We start from the raw sequence: 27925 nt of genomic DNA, 5'->3' as shown, positions 1-27925 counted from the left end.
ATTATCTCACATTCTTGCTGAATGGAAAGTACATTATTAATATAACAAACAAAATATACTGATATGAGTTTGCATCCTTATATATCGGAGCACTGTATTTGCACAGACTTATTCAAACAGAACTTGTTTGTTTTATAGGATTCGGCAAATTGCGTGATAAAAAAAAGGATTGCTTAGTTACAGAGACGGCTTTTTAATATATATTTACCTTTACTATATAACTCTTAACATTGAACACTTAATAAATGTTGTTTAACAGCTTTTTTAACAAAGCCTAATAAAAGATAATTTAAGAACTAAATAAGATAACAACGCACCCCAATACCTCGTTTTTTAACAGATTAAATACATTTCATGATAAAGTCAAGCGCCGTTTTCACCTAAAATCAATAAGATTTATTAATAATTAAATTTTCTCAATGCTGTTTGGAGTGTTCATTTATGTTATGAAAGTAAACTCTAATATATATTTAACAAGCATTACAGCGATATTTAAATTTAAAATTACAATATATTTATTTTATGACCAGATTTTACAAAATAAATTTTTCCTTTTTTTATTCTAAAAATATTTTTTAATTAAGAAAATTTAAAATATACCAATTTTAAAATATAAAAAATTAAAGATTAAACATAACCTTACAATACACTAAAATATTTTCAAATACGTAATTATATAATACCTAATCTGTTGTTAAAAAAAAGTAAAAATATATTATTCTGAAGTACTACCAATAGCTAGCTACACAAACCAATAACATTTTTAAAATTTAATTTTAGAGTTTTCTATCAAAATAATTTTAATTTTTATGATTCAAAATTATAAGTATATAATGTGTCATAGGGTAGTGTTGCCTGGTGACTTGAAGGCACATGGCTAGACATCTACTATTCACATAAATACTTGGATAATTGGTAACAGCCAATAAAAATGTAACCATGTGATATTTGTTTAAGGAAATACATAAATTGACTTCAAATAATTATGTCTAAAAATAGACGTGAAAAATTTTTGTAAAATGTAGAATAATAATACAGTGAAGTGGAATTTGCATAAAATGGTCTACAATGATGTTATTTTATATATATATATCGAATATTTCAAAAATAAAACTTAGATAATAAAAATAGAATATTATTTTAAAATAAAAACAAACTATAAATGACATATACCAAAATAAAAAATTGTAAAGCAGAAAATGTTATATTTTTAACATAAAAACACAAAATTATTTTCAAAACAACAATATTAATTGTCATTAAATTCTTGCAGCAAAAATAATTGCTAACGATGCACCATTTTGCAAAAAAAAATCTTTTTTTAAATCATTTTAAACCTATAAAAATTGCAATAATATATTCAATATTACCTAAGTAAATTTATCATAAAATTAAGATTAGTTGATAAGACAATTGCATACTTAGTCCCAGTTTAAAATTTCCAATAATAAGGCCTAAAAGACAGTAGGGTGGTTTGAAACAAATAGAGAACAATCCCCAGGGAGTTAACACACAGAGAAAATCAATAAAAGAAACATTAGAAAAATAAAAACAGACCTAATGCATAAAACATAAGGTTTAGTTAGCCAGCATACTCAACATTGAATTGCCAGTTTGCCAAAACTTGCGATAAAGAAGTTTTTATCGATTAAAAATCCAATTCGATTGGTGTAGAATCTAACAAACAATTACAGTATATTGTGATGTCATAATCATAAATAAAGATAATTGTTTATCACATCACAGATTAACCCACAACAAAAATTTTAAGATCTCACAAGACAACTTTTATTAAATTTTAAATAAAAAAAATAATTTGATTGTTAAATTAAAATTTAGTATATTTTAATCAATTTTTAAACTTAAAAATGCCATTAAGCAATATAATAATTATAATAATATTATTAATTTAATAATTAAGCATCAATCCTAGCAGAACAAACAAAAAAAAATAAAACACTTTTACTTAATCTCACCCACTCTTACAAAACGAAGTGTTTAATCTAATCCATTATCTTGTAATAATAGATCTACTTATGTGATGTGTAATACACGATGTAGTTTACAACACTTCATTATCTGCACACGCCCGCTAAGCGAGCCACTTTGATTGACAGGTGTCAATCAAATATCTTTCAAATCTGTATACACGTTCGCTAAAGACCTGCGAAAAAACCGCGACTGTTTTACGGCTTTTTTAAACCCTAAAAATCGCGTTTTTTCTGTCAACTTTAAGCTGATACACATAATAAATCTAGTTTCCTTAATTTTTGCTCTACTGTGTAGCGAAATAAGGTCACAGATCTACTTGAAAATCGTTTCGAGACCACCACCAGTATAATAACGAGCGATAATAGAATACTAAGCGCGTGTATAAACGCACTAAACCTCGCACATCTCCATTTCGATGTCGCCTGAAACTGTTAGAGCATGACCCCCGTCACACAGAGCTAAAATCAGGTATGGTCTTTTGTCAGCGTCGAAAATCAGCGAAGCGACGCGATTTGTTCTCCGACGAGCTAGCGGCGTTGTAATCAAAAAAGAAAACTTCGTAAATGTCGGCGGCGGCGGTAGCTTTCTCTCTCTCTTTTAAAAGCGAGAGTTCGCGCGGGTAGAAGGCAAGCAAACAGCGTTCAACTCAGATGGGAAACCTAAACCAGTTCTCGGTAAAAACGCAAACGAACCCGCGCACACAAATCGGCGCACACCCGCGCTCAAATCGTCGCGCGTAAATATTGTTCGATTTGCAATAGGAAAAACAATCACGACAAAATTATGTCTTCTCTCTTCATATTCGCTGCTTTCACGTGTGCCGTTATGTAGCTCCTCTCTCTCTTGCTTTCGGGCCTTTTTTATTCGCCTAAATGTAGCGACAATTCAGGCTTCTCTATTTATTGTACATTACGATTGTGTATACACGAACCAGGGAAAGTATTTTCTTTTGTTACACACCGTTTAAGCGTTGGAATTTTAACGTTGGAAGTCGAAGTTTTTATTATTTTTTGATAAGGAACTCCTACAAATTGTTAGCGTCAAATTCGAGCGATACATAAAAATTTTTTTTTCATTTTAACCGTTACGCATTTTTACTTCAATTATCTTTATTTAAATAAACAACTTGTAAACTTTTGCAAAATCATTAACAATGCAAAAAAATAAAATGTTAATAAATTTAAAATAAATACACTAACTTTCTAACCGATAAAAGTTAGGCTTTAATTAATTTAAATAACTCAAATCGTAAAACAAAACCGTAATTAAAATATTAATAAAATTCTGATAATGATAATTCAAGCATCCTTATTTAATATATTGCATTACATATCCAAACCTATACAAAGATTATTTAACACGTTGTTTATAAAATACACATTTTTGTTATATTACCTTTTTTAAAAAAAAAATAAAGACAAAATTTGCAAACGACATTTTAGTGGTAAATTCAAACTACTTAAATACAAAAAAAAAACATTAAATTTTAAACAAAACTTTTAGCAATTTTTTTTTATACATATATTTAAACGTAAGTTTTAACAAAAATAGGTGTTTGAATTTTAGTTTTACTTTTTGTACGTTACGTGCAATTTTTAATGCTTTTTGGCGACCGATATTTTACGTTACTTTCTATTTTACTTTTTTTCTAATTTTGGAGACTGGTATTGTTAAGTTTGTAGACATTAAAAATAATGGCCCACTTCCGCTGTAATATTACAATATCATTTAACCGTATCGCTTCAACTAAATATTTTACCAAAAAACGCCATATTTGTATCTTAAAATCATACACGAAAAATTTAAAAGCTAAAAAAAATTATATGTTAATAGATTTATGCCCATTTTTAAAATATAAAAATATAAACTATTTAACGATTGGTATAAGATTATAAAACATACCAAGCAAAACAAAATATATCAAAATTCTAAGAAACAAAAATACTCAGTTTTAAAATTATGCGCTTACAAATTAGTTTTTCTTGGGTTTAAGGTTAAAAATCAATACGTCATAATGGTTTAATTGTTAACGCGTAAGTCGGCATTTGTGATGCTGTAAATAAACACTGGCAAAGGTTAAAGATCATTTCGGTTTCAATTCAAGATTTCAAGATTTTTTTTGCTAACCAAAAAAATTATATACCAAAAATATAAAAAATTAAAATTTTAAAAATCGAAAATCTAATTAGTAAAAAAATGTGATTTTTAAATTACCTAGAATTTCGAAAAAAAAACGCAAATTGAAAAGTCGAAAAACCACCTGTATTATAAGGTCGTTTTTAACCTTATTTTTAGCCAATCACATTACAGTCTTAACCAAGCATCGCTAATCACTACTCACATTGCCTTAAGCAAAATTACGCCAGCAATTTGGCGGGCCAACTTGGTAATTATTTTAGTCGCAGTTTAAAGATAAAAAAAGGAAAAATGTTAAAATTTTTTGGCAGAAAAAAAATATTTTCAAAATATTTAATGCAAAATATATTAAAATCAAAACATATAAATACCTTTAGTAAAAACAATTAAACACACTTTGACTAATTGCTTTTTTTAAATTACATAAATCATAATTTTTCTAGTAAAAAATAATGCCTTTTTTGGGACTTATGAAATCAATTTCAAAACCCACAAAAAATTATTCAAATTTTTCCATAAAACGCTTTGTAATAGATGACGTCATGATAAAAAAGTGACGACATTTCATTGAAATAAAAATTCGAGTACTCGTGAATAACAAAACAAACATTACAAAGAACACATTTGATGATTTCATTTTTGTTTCTTAAAAATATAAAAACCAAAATAAAAATAGCACAGCCTCCCTAATGCCACCATGTGGCCGTATTACTGTGTATTGAATCAAATGAACTTTGAAATTATATTAACGTTTATACATAAAACCATACTTTAAAATAATTTTTAATTATCTTTTTTTTTTAATTTTAAAATTAAAAAAAAAATTCTTAAAACAAACTCATTCTACCAAGCAAACTAAATTTGCTTCACAAACGCAATAAAAATCAAGGACATACGCTTAAATATTAACAGGAAGAAAAGAGTAAGGAGGTGTCCTATTACCTTTAATTCATTCGATACTCTATTTTGTGTAGATTTTTATAACCTTAAATATCAAGTCACTGCTTTGTAAGGTTGCTTTATATAAACTCATTGACTGGTTAAACATAGATTACATAACTAAGATTATGTAAAAGCCTTTTTACTTAATCGTAGGCTATGATAACAATATTATATAGAATACTATAAATGGTAAAATTAAAATTGCAAAATTAATAAAAAAAAAATTAATAAAACCTGTTAATAAATAATAAAATTAAATGAAAATGCAGTTTTAATAAAATTTAAATAAAACATATACCACCAAATGTAATGTAACTTAAATTAAATAAAAAAAAATCATTTAAAAAACTAAACTTATTTGACATAAAAAGTAATAAACTACAATTTACAAGAATGCTAAATTGATATCGAAGAATTTTTACAAACAAACAAATACCACACTGCCCAATAATCCTAAGTGATACCAGCAAGCAAATTATTGAAACAAATTAAGCGGTTTAGCTAAAAAGGTGCGATATAATTGAAAACTTAATGGGCAACCAGGTAGCATAACTTTAACTAGTTCATGCTTGGCAATGCGTGACCAGACCAATGTTAAAGCAATGGAATTGGCCTTAAAACTGCCCCACAAAAATGTCTCGGCGTTTTGCTACATTTCAACTTGAAAATTTCTAATTGAGCTAAAAATTGAGCAAAATGGGGTTAGGTTATCTATTATATTCACCCAAAATTGAATATATTTTGGTTATTCAAAAGCATATGTATATTCTTACATGTTTTTTTTTATAATAAGTCAAAATACGGACATTTAATTTATGCATTTGCGAATGTAATTATAACATTTAATAAACATAGCCTGCAATTAGTTTTATAATTATATGAATTTACATTTAAAATAAAAAATAAAAAAACAAACCAATTTAATTTTAAATGTAATTGTTTAAATAAACAAAACATCTTTACATAAACACAATTTTGTTTTTAAAAAAAATTCTTTTTATAGAGGAAATTTACATTATTATAAATGATATTTGGTAGAAAATTGTCATGTTATATTTTACATCAAACTGCCCCAGGCATTAGGAAGAACTTAAACTTAACTAAAGACTGCAATAACTATATATAGAGATAACTATATAACAATCTCTTCAAACTGCAATGGCACAAAGGTAAATTAAAAACAAATTCAAAAACAAAATAACGATTGTAATTTTTTATTTAAACTTTGATAATTTTTTGTAACTAAAAAATGAAGTTAAGCAACACTGTTTAAGTTAATTTAATTTTGTGCTATAAAGTTAATAATTGTCAATTTTATGAACATAATGTTTTAGTTAAATAAATTTTATTACTACAACAACGAATAAAGTTTGAAAAATTGTTTGTAGTTGGAACTCTAGTTAATCATTTATTTTAGAAAAGTTATTTATTTTAATATATATATATACCGCATACCAATATTTTTTTTAAATATCAAAATGTACCGGTTCCTTAATAGTTAGTGATTTATAATATTTTAACAACCCAAATTTGCTTTTTACATTTACACATATATATAAAGTTGATAAAATATTTTCTAGTTCCATTTCAAAACTAATACAAAAAGGCCTTCAAAAAATTAATAAGAAGTTTCTAAAAAAATTATGCATAATATAACAAAAATTTTTAAATTAATTAAATAAAAATTGCTTATTAAAAAATAGGCTACATTATGTCTATTTAAACATCCAAGTCTAAGTTAAAGTGAAAAAAGGTATTTTATACAATGTTACTTTTATATGGCCTCAGGATAAGTCATAGAAAATATTTACTAGTAATTAACATACCAGAATTTATCACTAGAATTATTTAATTACAAGTTTCTTGTATTGATATAGTTAAAAAACATAGACATTGCTAAACAAAAAATATGTTAATCAAATAAATTTGTTTTTTGTACTAAGCCAATTTTTAATAAATAAATTCATTGTCTTGTAATGTAATTTGTTATATATATATAAATTTTAACAAATAAATAAAAACTTTTTAGAAATTTTACTTTCAATTTCAAAAAAGACATAGTTTATGGTTTTTATTATCGTTGATACTACAAAATTTTTAAAACTTTCTGGAGCTAAGTAAAATTAATATAAAACATTATACACTTGACATTTAACTTTAATTTAATCAGAAAAAAGTAGGATAAATAATATATATAGCAAACCCTTAATATTTAAACCTGTTGTTTTTATGAGTTGTTGATCGTATTAAAGTTTTCTGATATTTATTTTATTTTCCTTAACACAATTTCAATTGATCTTGCATACCAATAGATGTAGGCCAATCAATAAATTATCAATATTATCACTTTACTAATTTCAGCAAAATTATATATTCCAAATACGCACTCTCTAAAAATAAGTTTTCGAAAAATCCCTTACACCTAAAAAACAAGAAAAACGGTAAACATATTGACTCAAACCACACAATGAAAATTAAACTGTATAAATTTAATAAATATCTATTAAAAATCTATACTGATAAAAAGTTGTTTTATATTTAATTTTAAACTTAGTTTTTTTATAGCTAAAAATATTGTTAAAGCTAGTAACAAAACAAGATAATAAAACGAAAAACAATTTATCAACAAAATCGTTAAAATTATGATTTTGCTTGGTTAAATTATTAAAAAAATAATCGCAACTTCTTCAGAATAACAAAACTAGAAATTATCTGCAACTATTTTTATATAAAGCTAAAAACAATATTATGTTTACAACTTATATAACTGCGTACACATGCGTTGCCTCTGTAAATTAACCTAGCTACTGATAAACAACATAAACCGCAATCAATTGAACTCAAACTCAAACGATACTTAACTCAAACTGACAAAGCAAAATGTTTTTAAAACTCGAGTGACCCCATAGCGCCCACTGTGAAAAAAGATAAATTATTTTTCACGCAAAATTCTTATACATTTGTTGTAACTTATAAAACGTTACCTATATTAAATTTTTTTTTATTTGAATAATTTTAAATTATAATCTTTTACAAGTATAACTTCAATTTGTTAACTTCAAAAATTGTTTGTTGACGGTACGAATTTAACAAACCCGTCACTCATTATCTACATGACGTCACTGCTAAGTTTATGTTGTTGTTATAGACTGCAAACGAAGGACGTTTTAAAAATAGAATACAGGTATTGAATAAATGTATTAATTAGCATAATATTATTTACATTGGTCTTGTTTTAGATTTTTTGCATTGTTGTGTAAATAAAAGTATGTCACTCCGTTTAATAAATCGTAGCAGGCCGTTTCTTAACAAAAATTACATTGGAATTATTCGAACTTTGTCTAACAAAACATATATAGGTAAACCTGACAAACAATCTAACATTCGACCTCTGTTTATTGAACAAAACGACAAAGACACACCCTTAGAAAAACGACTTAAGAACCTACAAGTCGAAACACAAAATTGGCACCATCGGTTTTGGGCCGAACACAATGAGAAATACAGCAAAGGAAGAGAGGATTTTATCCAAAAATGGTTGAGCGAAAAAGGGTATTTACCCGATGAGCAGGGGAAGTTAGAACCAGAAGACATGGCTGTATTTCATCGCGAATTCTTAAAAGATAATTCAGTTAAACATCGGAAATACGACAAAGAATGGAAATCTTTAAACAGAAAACTTTTGTTGTTGATGTTTCAAGTTTCGGTTCAACGATTTTTTTATCGATTTTTACCTTTTTTAAATCGAAAAGCTTAACACTGTGATTATTTAAATGTTTCTCAGAATATTTATTATTAAACGGTAATATTGATAAATGTTAAGCAAAACACTGTCCAATGTTTTAAACAATTATTTAAAGTAATTCACTTGCCCTCGAAACTTAATAAAATATTTAAAATTTGTAATTTAATGTATAGCTGCCAGTACATGTTATACAATTTTAGTAAAAACTACATGTTAATATTTGCTTTGTTTTTTAATACTTTCTTCCATTTCTTATGTAACTTGTTCTATTTTGTTATAGGTTAAATTAGTTTTAGTGACATTGTTAGTTTTAGTGACATATGTATTTATTATTTTATTGTAAAACAATTTTTGTTGTATTTATTAGAAAATAGAATGACTTCTTTAAATATAAGCAAAAGTATTTTTTCGCTTGGTTCAATTTTTAAAACTAGTCCAATTTCACACAATGTTATAAGGTAAATTAATTTCTTCTTGGCAGTTTATATAGTTATCCTTTAAAAGGACTTATTTTGTACTTAACTCTTTTATTTAAATAATAAACATAAATTCTATATTATTCTCGAACGTTTTTTTAGGTCAGTTAGTTCTTCGGATTTCAAGAATTTTTTTATGCCTAAAGTTGCTCCTCGAACTGATTCACAATCGAGTTTGCTTACAAAAAAAGATGAAAATCATATTTATAAACTACAATGTAAGCAATTTTATATTTAAACCATTATAATTTAAACTTTACGTAAAAAAATTAAATTAAGTATAATTTAATTTATCCTACTAATGTAATTTCTTCATGATTTTATACAGAATGAAATTTTATTATTTGCTTTTATTTTTTATTTTTAGTTCATCAAGTTAAACCTGATGCATTGGTAGATTACAGGAATTTGTGGTAACCATAAAAACAAAATTATTTTTTACACTTAAGTAGTTTGTTTTTATAACATTAAATTAGTATCATGTTAAAGTGATGAATTTTTTTTTCGTATTTTTTTAAACATTTCCCCTCTAGTGTTGAGAATTTACCCCGATTAACGAAAGATCCAAACTTGCCAATGGAGTTAGTGGGTAGTTGGTCGTGTTGGTATGGCTCACAAGATCAAGTTGGTAAATACCAATTTTCATTAAATTTATACAACAGCATTAAATTTTATAAATTTTTTTTGTATATTTTATTTTACTAAAAAAATGTCACCTCTATTAGCAGCACTTCACTTAAGAGTGCTACAGCATGGAAGCAGTTGGGACCAAACCTAGGACCTCATGATGTGAAAAAAGTTTATTACATTTTATAATTTTTTTTTAATTTAGTTCATCTTTGGAGATATACTGATGGCTTCCCAGGTATCAAAGAAACAAACAAGAAGTTAGGAGGAGAGGATTGGTATCAAAAGATGAGGAGCGAGAGAAGCAAGATGTTGATCTCAAGGAGCAACCAACTCCTCTTTGAATTTTCCTTCTGGAATGAGGTTCTTCCAAGAGAGGGACCGAATATTTATGAATTAAGAACTTATTATTTAAAGGTCATTATTTTGACAATTTTTTTACAAATAATATATTTGGTATAACTTTTCACATATATTTAAATTCTTTTGTATCAAAAGGTGCTTTAATATTTTTTGGATTTTATTTCTAATATTATGTTCTATGTATTATACCTACCCTTTATGTTAAATATTGTAGTCTGTCTATTTAAATCTGTTATTGTAATTAATATTTCCCCTGAGAATAATGAAGCTTTAGTTAAAACATTACTTTACAGCATGTAACACTATTTTACTGTTTTATTTTATTTGATAGCCTGGAACGATGATAGAATGGGCAAACAATTGGTAAGTTATGTTTTTACTAGATTAAAATGACAATTTTTTTTCTTCCTAATAAGTATTTTTATCTGCATTGCCTACTGTTAACTTTTTCTAAATACCTGTTAATTGTCTAATATATTTAAAATGACTTTTGCAACAAAGCTTTCTTTTTTTTGTAACCTTAAAAAAGTTTTCTATTCGGCATTCAGTTAATCACAATTAATTAATTTTCAAGGGCAAGAGGAATTAGAGCAAGACAAGAAAGCAAGGAAGCAGTCGGTGGTTTTTTCTCAGAGATTGGGGAGTTAAACGTGGTGCATCACTTATGGGGTAATTTTAGTGTTTTTTATCTGATGTCGACATTTTAATCAGTTGTTCTCTATTTTTTATTGTTCTGTATTTGGATTTAGATGCAATGTTTTGTAGTTTTCTAGGTTCAAATTTGTTCCTTTTTGATATTTTTTAGTAATTTTCCAAAGCAACTGGGTGTTTTTTTTTTTAAATATTATTTAGGAAGTTTTAAGTTATTAGTTATATTGTTTCTTTACTGAAATGTTGTCATGTTTATTTTAGTTGTGTGTTTAATTTTTTAGGAGATTACGATACATTTGTTTTTAAAACCACAAGGTTTACTTAAAAGGGCAATATATTTGTTTAATGTAAATGATAACGGAAGTATTATAGTTTTGTTCTCTAAAACTTAATTGTAATTTGTTTAAATTAACTTTTGGGATTTTTGTAACATTTTTCCCAGATACATTTAACTTGCAAACATCCTTTGAAAATTTTTCGTATTTTGAATTTATTTTGTTGCCTCACCACTTTAAAAATGGCGGAAAAAATTAACCTATTTTTAGATGTGTTGTAATGTTTATTTACATGAATTTTATTGATTTACTATAACTCATAAAGTTTAAGTAAGGATTGGTAAAGATTAAATTAAGATGTAAATGTCGGACGATTTTTTATTTTTTTTGGCGTAATTTAAAATTTTGTTTGAACAAAATTTTTCTGAGTCAGATTTTTTTTTACAATACGTCCATGACATTTTCTCATTAGGATATTGCGTAAAATATTTAACGTCTTATTGAAAATTTGTACTATTTACAGTGTTTTAACTATCTACTCTTCATTTATGGCCCGTTTTTCTTTTTGATTCTTCAGTTTACTGCCTAACTTTTTACGTATATTTAATTTAATACGCTCTTATGTTTTTAGCTTATGAATCACTGGATCACAGGAAAAAGACAAGAGAAGCGGCCTGGCAAAAAGATGGTTGGGATAATACTGTTTATTATACAGGTAAGATAATACGAGTTTTATATTTATTTTTTTTATTATTTTGAATTTTTTTGTTTAATAAATTTTGATTTTTTTTTTAATCATATTTTAATTATTTTGAATTTTTTTGTTTCAAATTTGTTTTTTTATTTGCAGTTCCTTTAATAAGAAAAATGAGCTCTATGATTTTAATTCCTTTGGATCATTCTCCACTACAATAAAAATGTCCATTTTTTTTCCAAAAATTTTCATTTTTTGGTCTCTTAAAAAGTTCAAAAAATAATCCACTGAAATATTTTTAGGGGTTATATTGTTTTATTTGTAAAAAATATTGGGGGCTATTGTACTAAATCGTGTGCTACGTTTCCTAAAAAAAGCCTTTTTTGATAAAATATTAGTATTTTACTATTCTAAATCATATAAATTTTCAGTTCCATCTATTATGCTAATTAGAAAATTAGCTCAGTTTCTGTAAATTATGTAAAACTGTTTAATTCAAATGTTGTGCTCCATTTGTATTTACGCTAACTCTGCATTTAATTTTTTTTTGGGTCAAATAAATTAAATTTTTCATTTTCCAAATTTGGTTGTTTTGTTTAGCAGAAAGTGGTAATAAAATATTTAACAAAAAAATAACAAGATGTTTTTACTAAAATGGGACAAAGGTAAAAAAAAATTGAAATATCAACTTTTTTAAAGAAATTTTTTCTTTAAATAGATTTAACCTACGCATAATAAAACTGCAGCTAAATAAATTTTAAGGCCATTAAACGTGTTTTCTCAAAATTCACAAATTTATATTTTCGAGAAAAGGACGATTTTGTTCGCCTTGATTTGAACTTCGGTTTAAATGAGTTTTATAGATTTGTATGGCGCGAAAAATAAGGTACCTCAATTGTCAAAATAAAAATATATATTTATGTAAATTGTTTTTTACAAGTAACAACTCGTAATATGACAAGTAACGATTCGTCATATGCCATAAATATCCATAATTTTATTATCTGTTAAAGTCAAGTGTTAACTAGATGATCTTGGTTTACAATTTTCCAATGATAAGTTAATTTTACCATATATGTCATTCAATTGTATATGTTAACCACTAACTTTCGTTTACTAGTTAATAAAGTTGTGACACAATTTCAATATCAAGGCAACTAGGTTCAAAATAGACTTGCATAGATTCCGCAAATAAAATATTCAAACATTGCGTAGCCTAAGCTAACAACTTCACTCACAGTTTTTAGTACTGTAGTCTAACTTTGAAGTGCAGGTTGTTTGCCAATCTAGCTTTAAATTCGGTTAATGGGAAGTGTGTAATTAACAAAGTAGTTTTTGTTTGTTTTAATCTATAAAAACGCGGGACTGTTGCTGAAAGGTGATTTCCTTTCGAAAAATTCGTGCGTCTAAATTAAGACGCAGTTCGCAAGAGAAACTTTCTATAAAAGGCCGGCATGGGTTGGAATAAATCATCATTCGACAGTAACCAAAGTATATTGAACATCTAAAAACGAAAACGACAAGCAGAAATGGCAAAACTAGTATTTGTACTCGCTATTCTTTGCATGATCTTCATTTCAATGTCACAAAGCAGAAGATTGCCACAGAGAAGAGCCACTCGTCGATATGTAAGACGCCATAAATGTGGAACGGTGGTGAAATTGTTCTGCAGAAACATTAAAGAAACCTGTAGTCCTGCTGTTACTTCAAAACGAAGCATTTCCGACGAAGGTAAACATTTTAATAAAACTTTGTTTTCATAAAAACAATAACTTTTTACAACATTTAAAAAAAAATTTTTATATTGAATTATCTACCTTTTGTCATCAAGTATTTTGTCAATAAACAAACATTTTTTTAACAGAAAATACCGAAGTTTCCAGAACTAAACGTTCAACTAGAAGGCTAGTCAACCTTAAACTAAATTGTGCAGAATGTAGAAATCTTTGCTGGAGTTAATAACACGGGTTCATTATTTGCTGCTGCAAAAACAAATGTTTCATTTTGAGTAATGCTTTTTATACTTTTTTACATATTAACTGCTTTTATATATATAACTAATTTTTTTTTTTTATTATCTGTTAAATTTTTTTTTATTATCTGTTTTTTTTATTATCTGTTAAAGTCAAGTGTTAACTAGATGATCTTGGTTTACAATTTTCCAATGATAAGTTAATTTTACCATATATGTCATTCAATTGTATATGTTAACCACTAACTTTCGTTTACTAGTTAATAAAGTTGTGACACAATTTCAATATCAAGGCAACTAGGTTCAAAATAGACTTGCATAGATTCCGCAAATAAAATATTCAAACATTGCGTAGCCTAAGCTAACAACTTCACTCACAGTTTTTAGTACTGTAGCCCAACTTTGAAGTGCAGGTTGTTTGCCAATCTAGCTTTAAATTCGGTTAATGGGAAGTGTGTAATTAACAAAGTAGTTTTTGTTTGTTTTAATCTATAAAAACGCGGGACTGTTGCTGAAAGGTGATTTCCTTTCGAAAAATTCGTGCGTCTAAATTAAGACGCAGTTCGCAAGAGAAACTTTCTATAAAAGGCCGGCATGGGTTGGAATAAATCATCATTCGACAGTAACCAAAGTATATTGAACATCTAAAAACGAAAACGACAAGCAGAAATGGCAAAACTAGTATTTGTACTCGCTATTCTTTGCATGATCTTCATTTCAATGTCACAGAGCAGAAGATTGCCACAGAGAAGAGCCACTCGTCGATATGTAAGACGCCATAAATGTGGAACGGTGGTGAAATTGTTCTGCAGAAACATTAAAGAAACCTGTAGTCCTGCTGTTACTTCAAAACGAAGCATTTCCGACGAAGGTAAACATTTTAATAAAACTTTGTTTTCATAAAAACAATAACTTTTTACAACATTTAAAAAAAAATTTTTATATTGAATTATCTACCTTTTGTCATCAAGTATTTTGTCAATAAACAAACATTTTTTTAACAGAAAATACCGAAGTTTCCAGAACTAAACGTTCAACTAGAAGGCTAGTCAACCTTAAACTAAATTGTGCAGAATGTAGAAATCTTTGCTGGAGTTAATAACACGGGTTCATTATTTGCTGCTGCAAAAACAAATGTTTCATTTTGAGTAATGCTTTTTATACTTTTTTACATATTAACTGCTTTTATATATATAACTGATTTTTCTATACTTTTAATCCATTTGTATATATATTTATGTTTGACTAGCTGTTTCCTATTTATATATTCTATTACACATTTCCAATGATATACATACACATATATGACCAGTTCAAATTTATATTACATATACCTTTTTGTGAAGTTATTTTTTTCGTAGTTTGTTTGTACTACTGCGACTGTATCAATATTTTTTTTTATCAATGATGTCGATTTTTATTTATTGCCAAGCTTTTTTGTTTTATTTATAAAAAAATAAATTGATGTACATATTACGACTGCGTGGAGACTATTTTTCTTAGCAACCGTTGCTATTATAACACAGCTTCGATTTTGCGAGGATTTTAAAATCTTTGGTTGACCGTTTTTAAATATGTAACTAAGTATTATGTTTTTGATCAATTTTAAAGTTACTATAATAACTAAAACCTAAAAATTGTTGAATAAATAAATAAATTGAAAAAGGTCTTAGGTTTTTCGGCATGGAATTATATATTTTTTTATTTTTAAAGATAAACATCGCTTTCCCAAAGCCACATTTTGTAAAATAAATCTTGTAAAAAATGTCAGATCTTGGCTCAGACGAATTTGAGGACGAACAAGGACCATACTTAGGCGTAAGTTTACCTTTCAATATTACTAAAAAAAAAACTTCAATTTGTTAACTTCAAAAATTGTTTGTTGACGGTACGAATTAAATAAACCCGTCACTCATTATCTACATGACGTCACTGCTAAGTTTATGTTGTTGTTATAGACTGCAAACGAAGAACGTTTTAAAAATAGAATCTAGGTATTAATTAAATGAATTAATTAGCATAATATTATTTACATTGGTCTTGTTTTAGATTTTTTGCATTGTTGTGTAAGTAAAAGTATGTCACTCCGTTTAATAAATCGTAGCAGGCCGTTTCTTAACAAAAATTACGTTGGAATAATTCGAACTTTGTCCAACAAAACTTACATAGGTAAACCTGACAAACAGTCTAATATTCGCCCTCTGTTTATTGAACAAAACGACAAAGACACAGCCTTAGAAAAACGACTTAAGAACCTACAAGTGGAAACACAAAATTGGCATCATCGTTTTTGGGCCGAACACAATGAGAAATACAGCAAAGGAAGAGAGGATTTTATCCAAAAATGGTTGAGCGAAAAAGGGTATTTACCCGATGAGCAGGGGAAGTTAGAACCAGAAGACATGGCTGTATTTCATCGTGAATTCTTGAAAGATAATTCGGTTAAACATCGGAAATACGACAAAGAATGGAAATCTTTAAACAGAAAACTTTTGTTGTTGATGTTTCAAGTTTCGGTTCAACGATTTTTTTATCGATTTTTACCTTTTTTAAATCGAAAAGCCTAACACTGTGAATATTTAAATGTCTTTTACAATATTTATTATTAAATGTTAATATTGATAAATGTTAAGCAAAACACTGTCCAATGTTTTAAACAATTATTTAAAGTAATTCACTTGTAGAGTTACTAGATTTTATTGTTGTAGTTATTTTGGTTGGTTATTCGGTTTAACTGTTTACTTTGGCTTGACTCCGTTTACCGACTCATTCTATTATGATTATATTTGGTTTGGTATTTTGTTTAAGTTTTAGTTATAAACGACAAGACGTTAACAGTAATACTTTTATTGTAATACGGCAAAACACTTACACGGTTTGATTTAAAGTTACATTACAAGATCAGCTAGATTGCTAGACTGACGTTAAAGTTAAAGTACGGTTTGTAGGTCCAGTTATTGCGAGATGCGACGGTGGCCAACTATCGCTAGATTGGCCCGACGATATAACGATGACCAACTATCGGTAGATTGGTGAAGAATGTTTAAATTGTTCCAGTATTTATAGCACAACCGAAAGGCAATAAAAGTTCGTTCGTTGTAAAGCCGCTGGCCTTCTACGACAGGTTACGTGGCTAATTCTCGTTAAGGGCGATTTTAGAGTGCATTGTTTGAAGTTGACGCCCGTTGTAACGAGAATAATTGTTGTACGTGTCCGGTCAATGACATTAAACTAGCTTGAACTTAGAATTGATTGTAATAGGCTTATTACAATTGATTCTACACACTTGCCCTCGAAACTTAATAAAATATTTAAAATTTGTAATTTAATGTATTGCTGCCAGTACATGTTATACAATTTTGGTAACAACTAAATGTTAATATTTGCTTTGTTTTTTAATACTTTCTTCCATTTCTTATGTAACTTGTTATATTTTGTTATAGGTTAAATTAGTTTTAGTGACATTGTTAGTTTTAGTGACATATGTATTTATTATTTTATTGTAAAACAATTTTTGTTGTATTTATTAGAAAATAGAATGACTTCTTTAAATATAAGCAAAAGTATTTTTTCGCTTGGTTCAATTTTTAAAACTAGTCCAATTTCACACAATGTTATAAGGTAAATTAATTTCTTCTTGGCAGTTTATATAGTTATCCTTTAAAAGAACTTATTTTGTACTTAACTCTTTTATTTAAATAATAAACATAAATTCTATATTATTCTCGAACGTTTTTTTAGGTCAGTTAGTTCTTCGGATTTCAAGAATTTTTTTATGCCTAAAGTTGCTCCTCGAACTGATTAACAATCGAGTTTGCTTACAAAAAAAGATGAAAATCATATTTATAAACTTCAATGTAAGCAACATAATATTCACATCTATTATGTAAAAAAAAAAATTATTTCGTCTTACTAACTTAACATACTTTATTTTATCCTTCTAATGTATTTTTATTATAAATACAGTATAGCCTATTCCAAATTTTTTTATTCTTTTTCATTTTATGTTTTTAGTTCATCAAGTAAAACCTGATGCATTGGTGGATTACAGAAACTTATGGTAAACATAAAAACAAAATTATTTTTTACACTTTAGTAGTTTGTTTTTATATATAACATTGTTCAACATTAGTATTATATTAAAATGACGAAGTTTTTTTTCTTATTTTTTTAAACATCTCCCCTCTAGTGTCGAGAATTTACCCCGATTAACGAAAGATCCAAACTTGCCAATGGAGTTAGTAGGTAGTTGGTCCTGCTGGTATGGCTCACAAGATCAAGTTGGTAAATAACAATTTTTATTAAATTTATACAACAGCATTAAATTTTATAAATTTTTTTTGTATATTTTATTTTACTAAAAAAATGTCACCTCTATTAGCAGCGCTCCACTTAAGAGTGCTACATCATGGAGGCAGTTGGGATCAAACCTAGGACCTCATGTTGCGAAAAAAGTTTATTAAAATTTATAATTTTTTTAAATTTAGTTCATCTTTGGAGGTACACTGACGGCTTCCCAGGAATCAAAGAAACAAACAAGAAGTTAGGAGGAGAGGATTGGTATCAAAAGATGAGGAGCGAGAGAAGCAAGATGTTGATCTCGAGGAGCAACCAACTCCTCTTTGAATTTTCCTTCTGGAATGAGGTTCTTCCAAGAGAGGGACCAAATATTTATGAATTGAGAACTTATTATTTAAAGGTCATTATTTTGACAATTTTTTTACAAATAATATATTTGGTATAACTTTTCACATATATTTAAATTATTTTTATATCAATAGGTGCTTTTATATTTTTTGGATTTTATTTCTAATATTATGTTCTATGTATTATAAATACCCTTTATGTTAAATATTGTAGTCTGTCTATTTAAATCTGTTATTTTAATTAATAATTCCCCAGAGTATATTGAAGCTTAAGTTAAAACATTACTTTACAGCATGTAACACTATTTCACTGTTTTATTTTATTTGATAGCCTGGAACAATGATAGAATGGGCAAACAATTGGTGAGTTATGTTTTTACTAGATTAAAATGATAATTTTTTCTTCCTAATAAGTATTTTTATCTGCATTGTCTACTTTTTTTTTAAATTCCTGGTAATTGTCTAATATATTTAAAATGACTTTTGCAACAAAGCTTTCTTTTTTTTGTAACCTTAAAAAAGTTTTCTATTCTGCATTCAGTTAATCTCAATTAATTAATTTTCAAGGGCAAGAGGAATTAGAGCAAGACAAGAAAGCAAGGAAGCAGTCGGTGGTTTTTTCTCAGAGATTGGGGAGTTGAACGTGGTGCATCACTTATGGGGTAATTTTAGTGTTTTTTATCTGATGTCGACATTTTAATCAGTTGTTCTCTATTTTTTATTGTTCTGTATTTGGATTTAGATGCAATGTTTTGTAGTTTTCTAGGTTCAAATTTGTTCCTTTTTGATATTTTTTAGTAATTTTCCAAAGCAACTGGGTGTTTTTTTTTTTAAATATTATTTAGGAAGTTTTAAGTTATTAGTTATATTGTTTCTTTACTGAAATGTTGTCATGTTTATTTTAGTTGTGTGTTTAATTTTTTAGGAGATTACGATACATTTGTTTTTAAAACCACAAGGTTTACATAAAAGGGCAATATATTTGTTTAATGTAAATGATAACGGAAGTATTATAGTTTTGTTCTCTAAAACTTAATTGTAATTTGTTTAAATTAATTTTTGGGATTTTTGTAACATTTTTCCCAGATACATTTAAATTGCAAACACATCCTTTGAAAATTTTTAGTATTTTGAGTTTATTTTGTTGCCCTACCACTTTAAAAATGGCGGAAAAAATTAACCTATTTTTAGATGTGTTGTAATGTTTATTTACATGAATTTTATTGATTTACTATAACTCATAAAGTTTAAGTAAGGATTGGTAAAGATTAAATTAAGATGTAAATGTCGGACGATTTTTTTTGGCGTCATTTAAAATTTTGTTTGAACAAAATTTTTCTGAGTCAGATTTTTTTTTACAATACGTCCATGACATTTTCTCATTAGTATATTGCGTAAAATATTTAACGTCTTATTGAAAATTTGTACTATTTACAGTGTTTTAACTATCTACTCTTCATTTATGGCCCGTTTTTCTTTTTGATTCTTCAGTTTACTACCTAACTTTTTACGTATATTTAATTTAATGCGCTCTTATGTTTTTAGCTTATGAATCACTGGATCACAGGAAAAAGACAAGAGAAGCGGCCTGGCAAAAAGATGGTTGGGATAATACTGTTTATTATACAGGTAAGATAGTACGAGTTTTATATTTATTTTTTTTATTATTATGAATTTTTTTGTTTAATAATTTTTGAGTTTTTTTTTTAATCATATTTTAATTATTTTGAATTTTTTTGTTTCAAATTTTTTTTTTTATTTGCAGTTCCTTTAATAAGAAAAATGAGCTCTATGATTTTAATTCCTTTGGATCATTCTCCACTACAATAAAAATGTCCATTTTTTTTCTAAAAAATTTTCATTTTTTGGTCTCTTAAAAAGTTCAAAAAATAATCCACTGAAATATTTTTAGGGGTTATATTATTTTATTTGTAAAATGTATTGGGGCTATTGTACTAAATCGTGTGCTACGTTCCCTAAAAAAAGCCTTTTTTGATAAAATATTAGTATTTTACTATTCTAAAATCATATAAATTTTCAGTTCCATCTATTTTGCTAATTAGAGAATTAGCTCAGTTTCTGTAAATTATGTAAAACTGTTTAATTCAAATGTTGTGCTCCATTTGTATTTACGCTAACTCTGCATTTAATTTTTTTTTTGGGTCAAATAAATTAAATTTTTCATTTTCCAAATTTGGTTGTTTTGTTTAGCAGAAAGTGGTAATAAAATATTTAACAAAAAAATAACAAGATGTTTTTACTAAAATGGGACAAAGGTAAAAAAAATTTGAAATATCAACTTTTTTAAAGAAATTTTTTCTTTAAATAGATTTAACCTACGCATAATAAAACTGCAGCTAAATAAATTTTAAGGCCATTAAACGTGTTTTCTCAAAATTCACAAATTTATATTTTCGAGAAAAGGACGATTTTGTTCGCCTTGATTTGAACTTCGGTTTAAATGAGTTTTATAGATTTGTATGGCGCGAAAAATAGGGTACCTCAATTGTCAAAATAAAAATATATATTTATGTAAATTGTTTTTTACAAGTAACAACTCGTAATATGACAAGTAACGATTCGTCATATGCCATAAATATCCATAATTTTATTATCTGTTAAAGTCAAGTGTTAACTAGATGATCTTGGTTTACAATTTTCCAATGATAAGTTAATTTTACCATATATGTCATTCAATTGTATATGTTAACCACTAACTTTCGTTTACTAGTTAATAAAGTTGTGACACAATTTCAATATCAAGGCAACTAGGTTCAAAATAGACTTGCATAGATTCCGCAAATAAAATATTCAAACATTGCGTAGCCTAAACTAACAACTTCACTCACAGTTTTTAGTACTGTAGCCCAACTTTGAAGTGCAGGTTGTTTGCCAATCTAGCTTTAAATTCGGTTAATAGGAAGTGTGTAATTAACAAAGTAGTTTATGTTTGTTTTAATCTATAAAAACGCGGGACTGTTGCTGAAAGGTGATTTCCTTTCGAAAAATTCGTGCGTCTAAATTAAGACGCAGTTCGCAAGAGAAACTTTCTATAAAAGGCCGGCATGGGTTGGAATAAATCATCATTCGACAGTAACCAAAGTATATTGAACATCTAAAAACGAAAACGACAAGCAGAAATGGCAAAACTAGTATTTGTACTCGCTATTCTTTGCATGATCTTCATTTCAATGTCACAGAGCAGAAGATTGCCACAGAGAAGAGCCACTCGTCGATATGTAAGACGCCATAAATGTGGAACGGTGGTGAAATTGTTCTGCAGAAACATTAAAGAAACCTGTAGTCCTGCTGTTATTTCAAAACGAAGCATTTCCGACGAAGGTAAACATTTTAATAAAACTTTGTTTTCATAAAAACAATAACTTTTTACAACATTTAAAAAAAAATTTTTATATTGAATTATCTACCTTTTGTCATCAAGTATTTTGTCAATAAACAAACATTTTTTTAACAGAAAATACCGAAGTTTCCAGAACTAAACGTTCAACTAGAAGGCTAGTCAACCTTAAACTAAATTGTGCAGAATGTAGAAATCTTTGCTGGAGTTAATAACACGGGTTCATTATTTGCTGCTGCAAAAACAAATGTTTCATTTTGAGTAATGCTTTTTATACTTTTTTACATATTAACTGCTTTTATATATATAACTGATTTTTCTATACTTTTAATCCATTTGTATATATATTTATGTTTGACTAGCTGTTTCCTATTTATATATTCTATTACACATTTCCAATGATATACATACACATATATGACCAGTTCAAATTTATATTACATATACCTTTTTGTGAAGTTATTTTTTTCGTAGTTTGTTTGTACTACTGCGACTGTATCAATATTTTTTTTATCAATGATGTCGATTTTTATTTATTGCCAAGCTTTTTTGTTTTATTTATAAAAAAATAAATTGATGTACATATTACGACTGCGTGGAGACTATTTTTCTTAGCAACCGTTGCTATTATAACACAGCTTCGATTTTGCGAGGATTTTAAAATCTTTGGTTGACCGTTTTTAAATATGTAACTAAGTATTATGTTTTTGATCAATTTTAAAGTTACTATAATAACTAAAACCTAAAAATTGTTGAATAAATAAATAAATTGAAAAAGGTCTTAGGTTTTTCGGCATGGAATTATATATTTTTTTATTTTTAAAGATAAACATCGCTTTCCCAAAGCCACATTTTGTAAAATAAATCTTGTAAAAAATGTCAGATCTTGGCTCAGACGAATTTGAGGACGAACAAGGACCATACTTAGGCGTAAGTTTACCTTTCAATATTACTAAAAAAAAAACTTCAATTTGTTAACTTCAAAAATTGTTTGTTGACGGTACGAATTAAATAAACCCGTCACTCATTATCTACATGACGTCACTGCTAAGTTTATGTTGTTGTTATAGACTGCAAACGAAGAACGTTTTAAAAATAGAATCTAGGTATTAATTAAATGAATTAATTAGCATAATATTATTTACATTGGTCTTGTTTTAGATTTTTTGCATTGTTGTGTAAGTAAAAGTATGTCACTCCGTTTAATAAATCGTAGCAGGCCGTTTCTTAACAAAAATTACGTTGGAATAATTCGAACTTTGTCCAACAAAACTTACATAGGTAAACCTGACAAACAGTCTAATATTCGCCCTCTGTTTATTGAACAAAACGACAAAGACACAGCCTTAGAAAAACGACTTAAGAACCTACAAGTGGAAACACAAAATTGGCATCATCGTTTTTGGGCCGAACACAATGAGAAATACAGCAAAGGAAGAGAGGATTTTATTCAAAAGTGGTTGAGCGAAAAAGGGTATTTACCCGATGAGCAGGGGAAGTTAGAACCAGAAGACATGGCTGTATTTCATCGTGAATTCTTGAAAGATAATTCGGTTAAACATCGGAAATACGACAAAGAATGGAAATCTTTAAACAGAAAACTTTTGTTGTTGATGTTTCAAGTTTCGGTTCAACGATTTTTTTATCGATTTTTACCTTTTTTAAATCGAAAAGCCTAACACTGTGAATATTTAAATGTCTTTTACAATATTTATTATTAAATGTTAATATTGATAAATGTTAAGCAAAACACTGTCCAATGTTTTAAACAATTATTTAAAGTAATTCACTTGTAGAGTTACTAGATTTTATTGTTGTAGTTATTTTGGTTGGTTATTCGGTTTAACTGTTTACTTTGGCTTGACTCCGTTTACCGACTCATTCTATTATGATTATATTTGGTTTGGTATTTTGTTTAAGTTTTAGTTATAAACGACAAGACGTTAACAGTAATACTTTTATTGTAATACGGCAAAACACTTACACGGTTTGATTTAAAGTTACATTACAAGATCAGCTAGATTGCTAGACTGACGTTAAAGTTAAAGTACGGTTTGTAGGTCCAGTTATTGCGAGATGCGACGGTGGCCAACTATCGCTAGATTGGCCCGACGATATAACGATGACCAACTATCGGTAGATTGGTGAAGAATGTTTAAATTGTTCCAGTATTTATAGCACAACCGAAAGGCAATAAAAGTTCGTTCGTTGTAAAGCCGCTGGCCTTCTACGACAGGTTACGTGGCTAATTCTCGTTAAGGGCGATTTTAGAGTGCATTGTTTGAAGTTGACGCCCGTTGTAACGAGAATAATTGTTGTACGTGTCCGGTCAATGACATTAAACTAGCTTGAACTTAGAATTGATTGTAATAGGCTTATTACAATTGATTCTACACACTTGCCCTCGAAACTTAATAAAATATTTAAAATTTGTAATTTAATGTATTGCTGCCAGTACATGTTATACAATTTTGGTAACAACTAAATGTTAATATTTGCTTTGTTTTTTAATACTTTCTTCCATTTCTTATGTAACTTGTTATATTTTGTTATAGGTTAAATTAGTTTTAGTGACATTGTTAGTTTTAGTGACATATGTATTTATTATTTTATTGTAAAACAATTTTTGTTGTATTTATTAGAAAATAGAATGACTTCTTTAAATATAAGCAAAAGTATTTTTTCGCTTGGTTCAATTTTTAAAACTAGTCCAATTTCACACAATGTTATAAGGTAAATTAATTTCTTCTTGGCAGTTTATATAGTTATCCTTTAAAAGAACTTATTTTGTACTTAACTCTTTTATTTAAATAATAAACATAAATTCTATATTATTCTCGAACGTTTTTTTAGGTCAGTTAGTTCTTCGGATTTCAAGAATTTTTTTATGCCTAAAGTTGCTCCTCGAACTGATTAACAATCGAGTTTGCTTACAAAAAAAGATGAAAATCATATTTATAAACTTCAATGTAAGCAACATAATATTCACATCTATTATGTAAAAAAAAAAATTATTTCGTCTTACTAACTTAACATACTTTATTTTATCCTTCTAATGTATTTTTATTACAAATACAGTATAGCCTATTCCAAATTTTTTTATTCTTTTTCATTTTATGTTTTTAGTTCATCAAGTAAAACCTGATGCATTGGTGGATTACAGAAACTTATGGTAAACATAAAAACAAAATTATTTTTTACACTTTAGTAGTTTGTTTTTATATATAACATTGTTCAACATTAGTATTATATTAAAATGACGAAGTTTTTTTTCTTATTTTTTTAAACATCTCCCCTCTAGTGTCGAGAATTTACCCCGATTAACGAAAGATCCAAACTTGCCAATGGAGTTAGTAGGTAGTTGGTCCTGCTGGTATGGCTCACAAGATCAAGTTGGTAAATAACAATTTTTATTAAATTTATACAACAGCATTAAATTTTATAAATTTTTTTTGTATATTTTATTTTACTAAAAAAATGTCACCTCTATTAGCAGCGCTCCACTTAAGAGTGCTACATCATGGAGGCAGTTGGGATCAAACCTAGGACCTCATGTTGCGAAAAAAGTTTATTAAAATTTATAATTTTTTTAAATTTAGTTCATCTTTGGAGGTACACTGACGGCTTCCCAGGAATCAAAGAAACAAACAAGAAGTTAGGAGGAGAGGATTGGTATCAAAAGATGAGGAGCGAGAGAAGCAAGATGTTGATCTCGAGGAGCAACCAACTCCTCTTTGAATTTTCCTTCTGGAATGAGGTTCTTCCAAGAGAGGGACCAAATATTTATGAATTGAGAACTTATTATTTAAAGGTCATTATTTTGACAATTTTTTTACAAATAATATATTTGGTATAACTTTTCACATATATTTAAATTATTTTTATATCAATAGGTGCTTTTATATTTTTTGGATTTTATTTCTAATATTATGTTCTATGTATTATAAATACCCTTTATGTTAAATATTGTAGTCTGTCTATTTAAATCTGTTATTTTAATTAATAATTCCCCAGAGTATATTGAAGCTTAAGTTAAAACATTACTTTACAGCATGTAACACTATTTCACTGTTTTATTTTATTTGATAGCCTGGAACAATGATAGAATGGGCAAACAATTGGTGAGTTATGTTTTTACTAGATTAAAATGATAATTTTTTCTTCCTAATAAGTATTTTTATCTGCATTGTCTACTTTTTTTTTAAATTCCTGGTAATTGTCTAATATATTTAAAATGACTTTTGCAACAAAGCTTTCTTTTTTTTGTAACCTTAAAAAAGTTTTCTATTCTGCATTCAGTTAATCTCAATTAATTAATTTTCAAGGGCAAGAGGAATTAGAGCAAGACAAGAAAGCAAGGAAGCAGTCGGTGGTTTTTTCTCAGAGATTGGGGAGTTGAACGTGGTGCATCACTTATGGGGTAATTTTAGTGTTTTTTATCTGATGTCGACATTTTAATCAGTTGTTCTCTATTTTTTATTGTTCTGTATTTGGATTTAGATGCAATGTTTTGTAGTTTTCTAGGTTCAAATTTGTTCCTTTTTGATATTTTTTAGTAATTTTCCAAAGCAACTGGGTGTTTTTTTTTTTAAATATTATTTAGGAAGTTTTAAGTTATTAGTTATATTGTTTCTTTACTGAAATGTTGTCATGTTTATTTTAGTTGTGTGTTTAATTTTTTAGGAGATTACGATACATTTGTTTTTAAAACCACAAGGTTTACATAAAAGGGCAATATATTTGTTTAATGTAAATGATAACGGAAGTATTATAGTTTTGTTCTCTAAAACTTAATTGTAATTTGTTTAAATTAATTTTTGGGATTTTTGTAACATTTTTCCCAGATACATTTAAATTGCAAACACATCCTTTGAAAATTTTTAGTATTTTGAGTTTATTTTGTTGCCCTACCACTTTAAAAATGGCGGAAAAAATTAACCTATTTTTAGATGTGTTGTAATGTTTATTTACATGAATTTTATTGATTTACTATAACTCATAAAGTTTAAGTAAGGATTGGTAAAGATTAAATTAAGATGTAAATGTCGGACGATTTTTTTTGGCGTCATTTAAAATTTTGTTTGAACAAAATTTTTCTGAGTCAGATTTTTTTTTACAATACGTCCATGACATTTTCTCATTAGTATATTGCGTAAAATATTTAACGTCTTATTGAAAATTTGTACTATTTACAGTGTTTTAACTATCTACTCTTCATTTATGGCCCGTTTTTCTTTTTGATTCTTCAGTTTACTACCTAACTTTTTACGTATATTTAATTTAATGCGCTCTTATGTTTTTAGCTTATGAATCACTGGATCACAGGAAAAAGACAAGAGAAGCGGCCTGGCAAAAAGATGGTTGGGATAATACTGTTTATTATACAGGTAAGATAGTACGAGTTTTATATTTATTTTTTTTATTATTATGAATTTTTTTGTTTAATAATTTTTGAGTTTTTTTTTTAATCATATTTTAATTATTTTGAATTTTTTTGTTTCAAATTTTTTTTTTTATTTGCAGTTCCTTTAATAAGAAAAATGAGCTCTATGATTTTAATTCCTTTGGATCATTCTCCACTACAATAAAAATGTCCATTTTTTTTCTAAAAAATTTTCATTTTTTGGTCTCTTAAAAAGTTCAAAAAATAATCCACTGAAATATTTTTAGGGGTTATATTATTTTATTTGTAAAATGTATTGGGGCTATTGTACTAAATCGTGTGCTACGTTCCCTAAAAAAAGCCTTTTTTGATAAAATATTAGTATTTTACTATTCTAAAATCATATAAATTTTCAGTTCCATCTATTTTGCTAATTAGAGAATTAGCTCAGTTTCTGTAAATTATGTAAAACTGTTTAATTCAAATGTTGTGCTCCATTTGTATTTACGCTAACTCTGCATTTAATTTTTTTTTGGGTCAAATAAATTAAATTTTTCATTTTCCAAATTTGGTTGTTTTGTTTAGCAGAAAGTGGTAATAAAATATTTAACAAAAAAATAACAAGATGTTTTTACTAAAATGGGACAAAGGTAAAAAAAATTTGA

General features: G+C 27.2%; 6 protein-coding genes across 8 annotated transcripts; all 6 read left to right on the top strand.

Annotated features, from left to right (window-relative positions):
* The first annotated feature begins 8338 nt into the window (after positions 1-8338).
* LOC145752666 (cytochrome c oxidase assembly factor 8-like) lies at positions 8339-8827 on the top strand. The gene has a single exon (XM_082568979.1). It carries the CDS (start codon positions 8339-8341, stop codon positions 8825-8827), a length of 489 nt encoding a protein of 162 aa, XP_082425105.1.
* Positions 8828-9158: 331 nt separating this feature from the next.
* Positions 9159-12477, top strand: LOC145753695 (protein NipSnap homolog 1-like). The gene is made up of 9 exons (XM_082570119.1): positions 9159-9273; positions 9394-9509; positions 9659-9704; positions 9825-9919; positions 10124-10335; positions 10613-10644; positions 10856-10950; positions 11839-11922; positions 12058-12477. Exons 1-9 carry the CDS (start codon positions 9191-9193, stop codon positions 12120-12122), a joined length of 828 nt encoding a protein of 275 aa, XP_082426245.1. The 5' UTR covers positions 9159-9190; the 3' UTR covers positions 12123-12477.
* Positions 12478-15434: 2957 nt separating this feature from the next.
* LOC145753696 (protein NipSnap homolog 1-like) lies at positions 15435-20674 on the top strand. Of its 2 annotated transcripts, XM_082570121.1 has the most exons (10): positions 15435-15449; positions 15587-15691; positions 17615-17730; positions 17888-17933; positions 18063-18157; positions 18361-18572; positions 18851-18882; positions 19087-19181; positions 20065-20148; positions 20285-20674. In XM_082570121.1, the coding sequence occupies exons 5-10, from the start codon at positions 18106-18108 to the stop codon at positions 20347-20349; spliced, it is 540 nt and encodes a 179-aa protein (XP_082426247.1). In that variant the 5' UTR covers positions 15435-15449; positions 15587-15691; positions 17615-17730; positions 17888-17933; positions 18063-18105; the 3' UTR covers positions 20350-20674. The 2 variants fall into 2 exon arrangements, with proteins under 2 accessions (XP_082426247.1, XP_082426246.1); XM_082570120.1 differs by lacking the exons at positions 15435-15449; positions 15587-15691 and adding an exon at positions 17315-17494.
* LOC145752662 (cytochrome c oxidase assembly factor 8-like) lies at positions 15952-16440 on the top strand. Its single transcript, XM_082568969.1, has one exon. It carries the CDS (start codon positions 15952-15954, stop codon positions 16438-16440), a length of 489 nt encoding a protein of 162 aa, XP_082425095.1.
* Positions 20675-23067: 2393 nt separating the features above from the next.
* Positions 23068-23556, top strand: LOC145752661 (cytochrome c oxidase assembly factor 8-like). The gene has a single exon (XM_082568968.1). It carries the CDS (start codon positions 23068-23070, stop codon positions 23554-23556), a length of 489 nt encoding a protein of 162 aa, XP_082425094.1.
* A 961-nt stretch (positions 23557-24517) lies between these two features.
* On the top strand, positions 24518-27827 carry LOC145753758 (protein NipSnap homolog 1-like). Of its 2 annotated transcripts, XM_082570200.1 has the most exons (9): positions 24518-24610; positions 24731-24846; positions 25004-25049; positions 25179-25273; positions 25477-25688; positions 25967-25998; positions 26203-26297; positions 27181-27264; positions 27401-27827. In XM_082570200.1, the coding sequence occupies exons 4-9, from the start codon at positions 25222-25224 to the stop codon at positions 27463-27465; spliced, it is 540 nt and encodes a 179-aa protein (XP_082426326.1). In that variant the 5' UTR covers positions 24518-24610; positions 24731-24846; positions 25004-25049; positions 25179-25221; the 3' UTR covers positions 27466-27827. The 2 variants fall into 2 exon arrangements, with proteins under 2 accessions (XP_082426326.1, XP_082426327.1); XM_082570201.1 differs by lacking the exon at positions 24518-24610 and having other exon boundaries at positions 24699-24846.
* Positions 27828-27925: the final 98 nt, after the last annotated feature.

This window comes from Corella eumyota, chromosome 5 (genome assembly GCF_963082875.1).
Source record: "Corella eumyota chromosome 5, kaCorEumy4.1, whole genome shotgun sequence".
Classification (NCBI taxonomy): domain Eukaryota; kingdom Metazoa; phylum Chordata; class Ascidiacea; order Phlebobranchia; family Corellidae; genus Corella; species Corella eumyota.
Note: the sequence above shows the minus strand (reverse complement) of the source record. Positions and strands in the feature narration are given on the sequence as shown.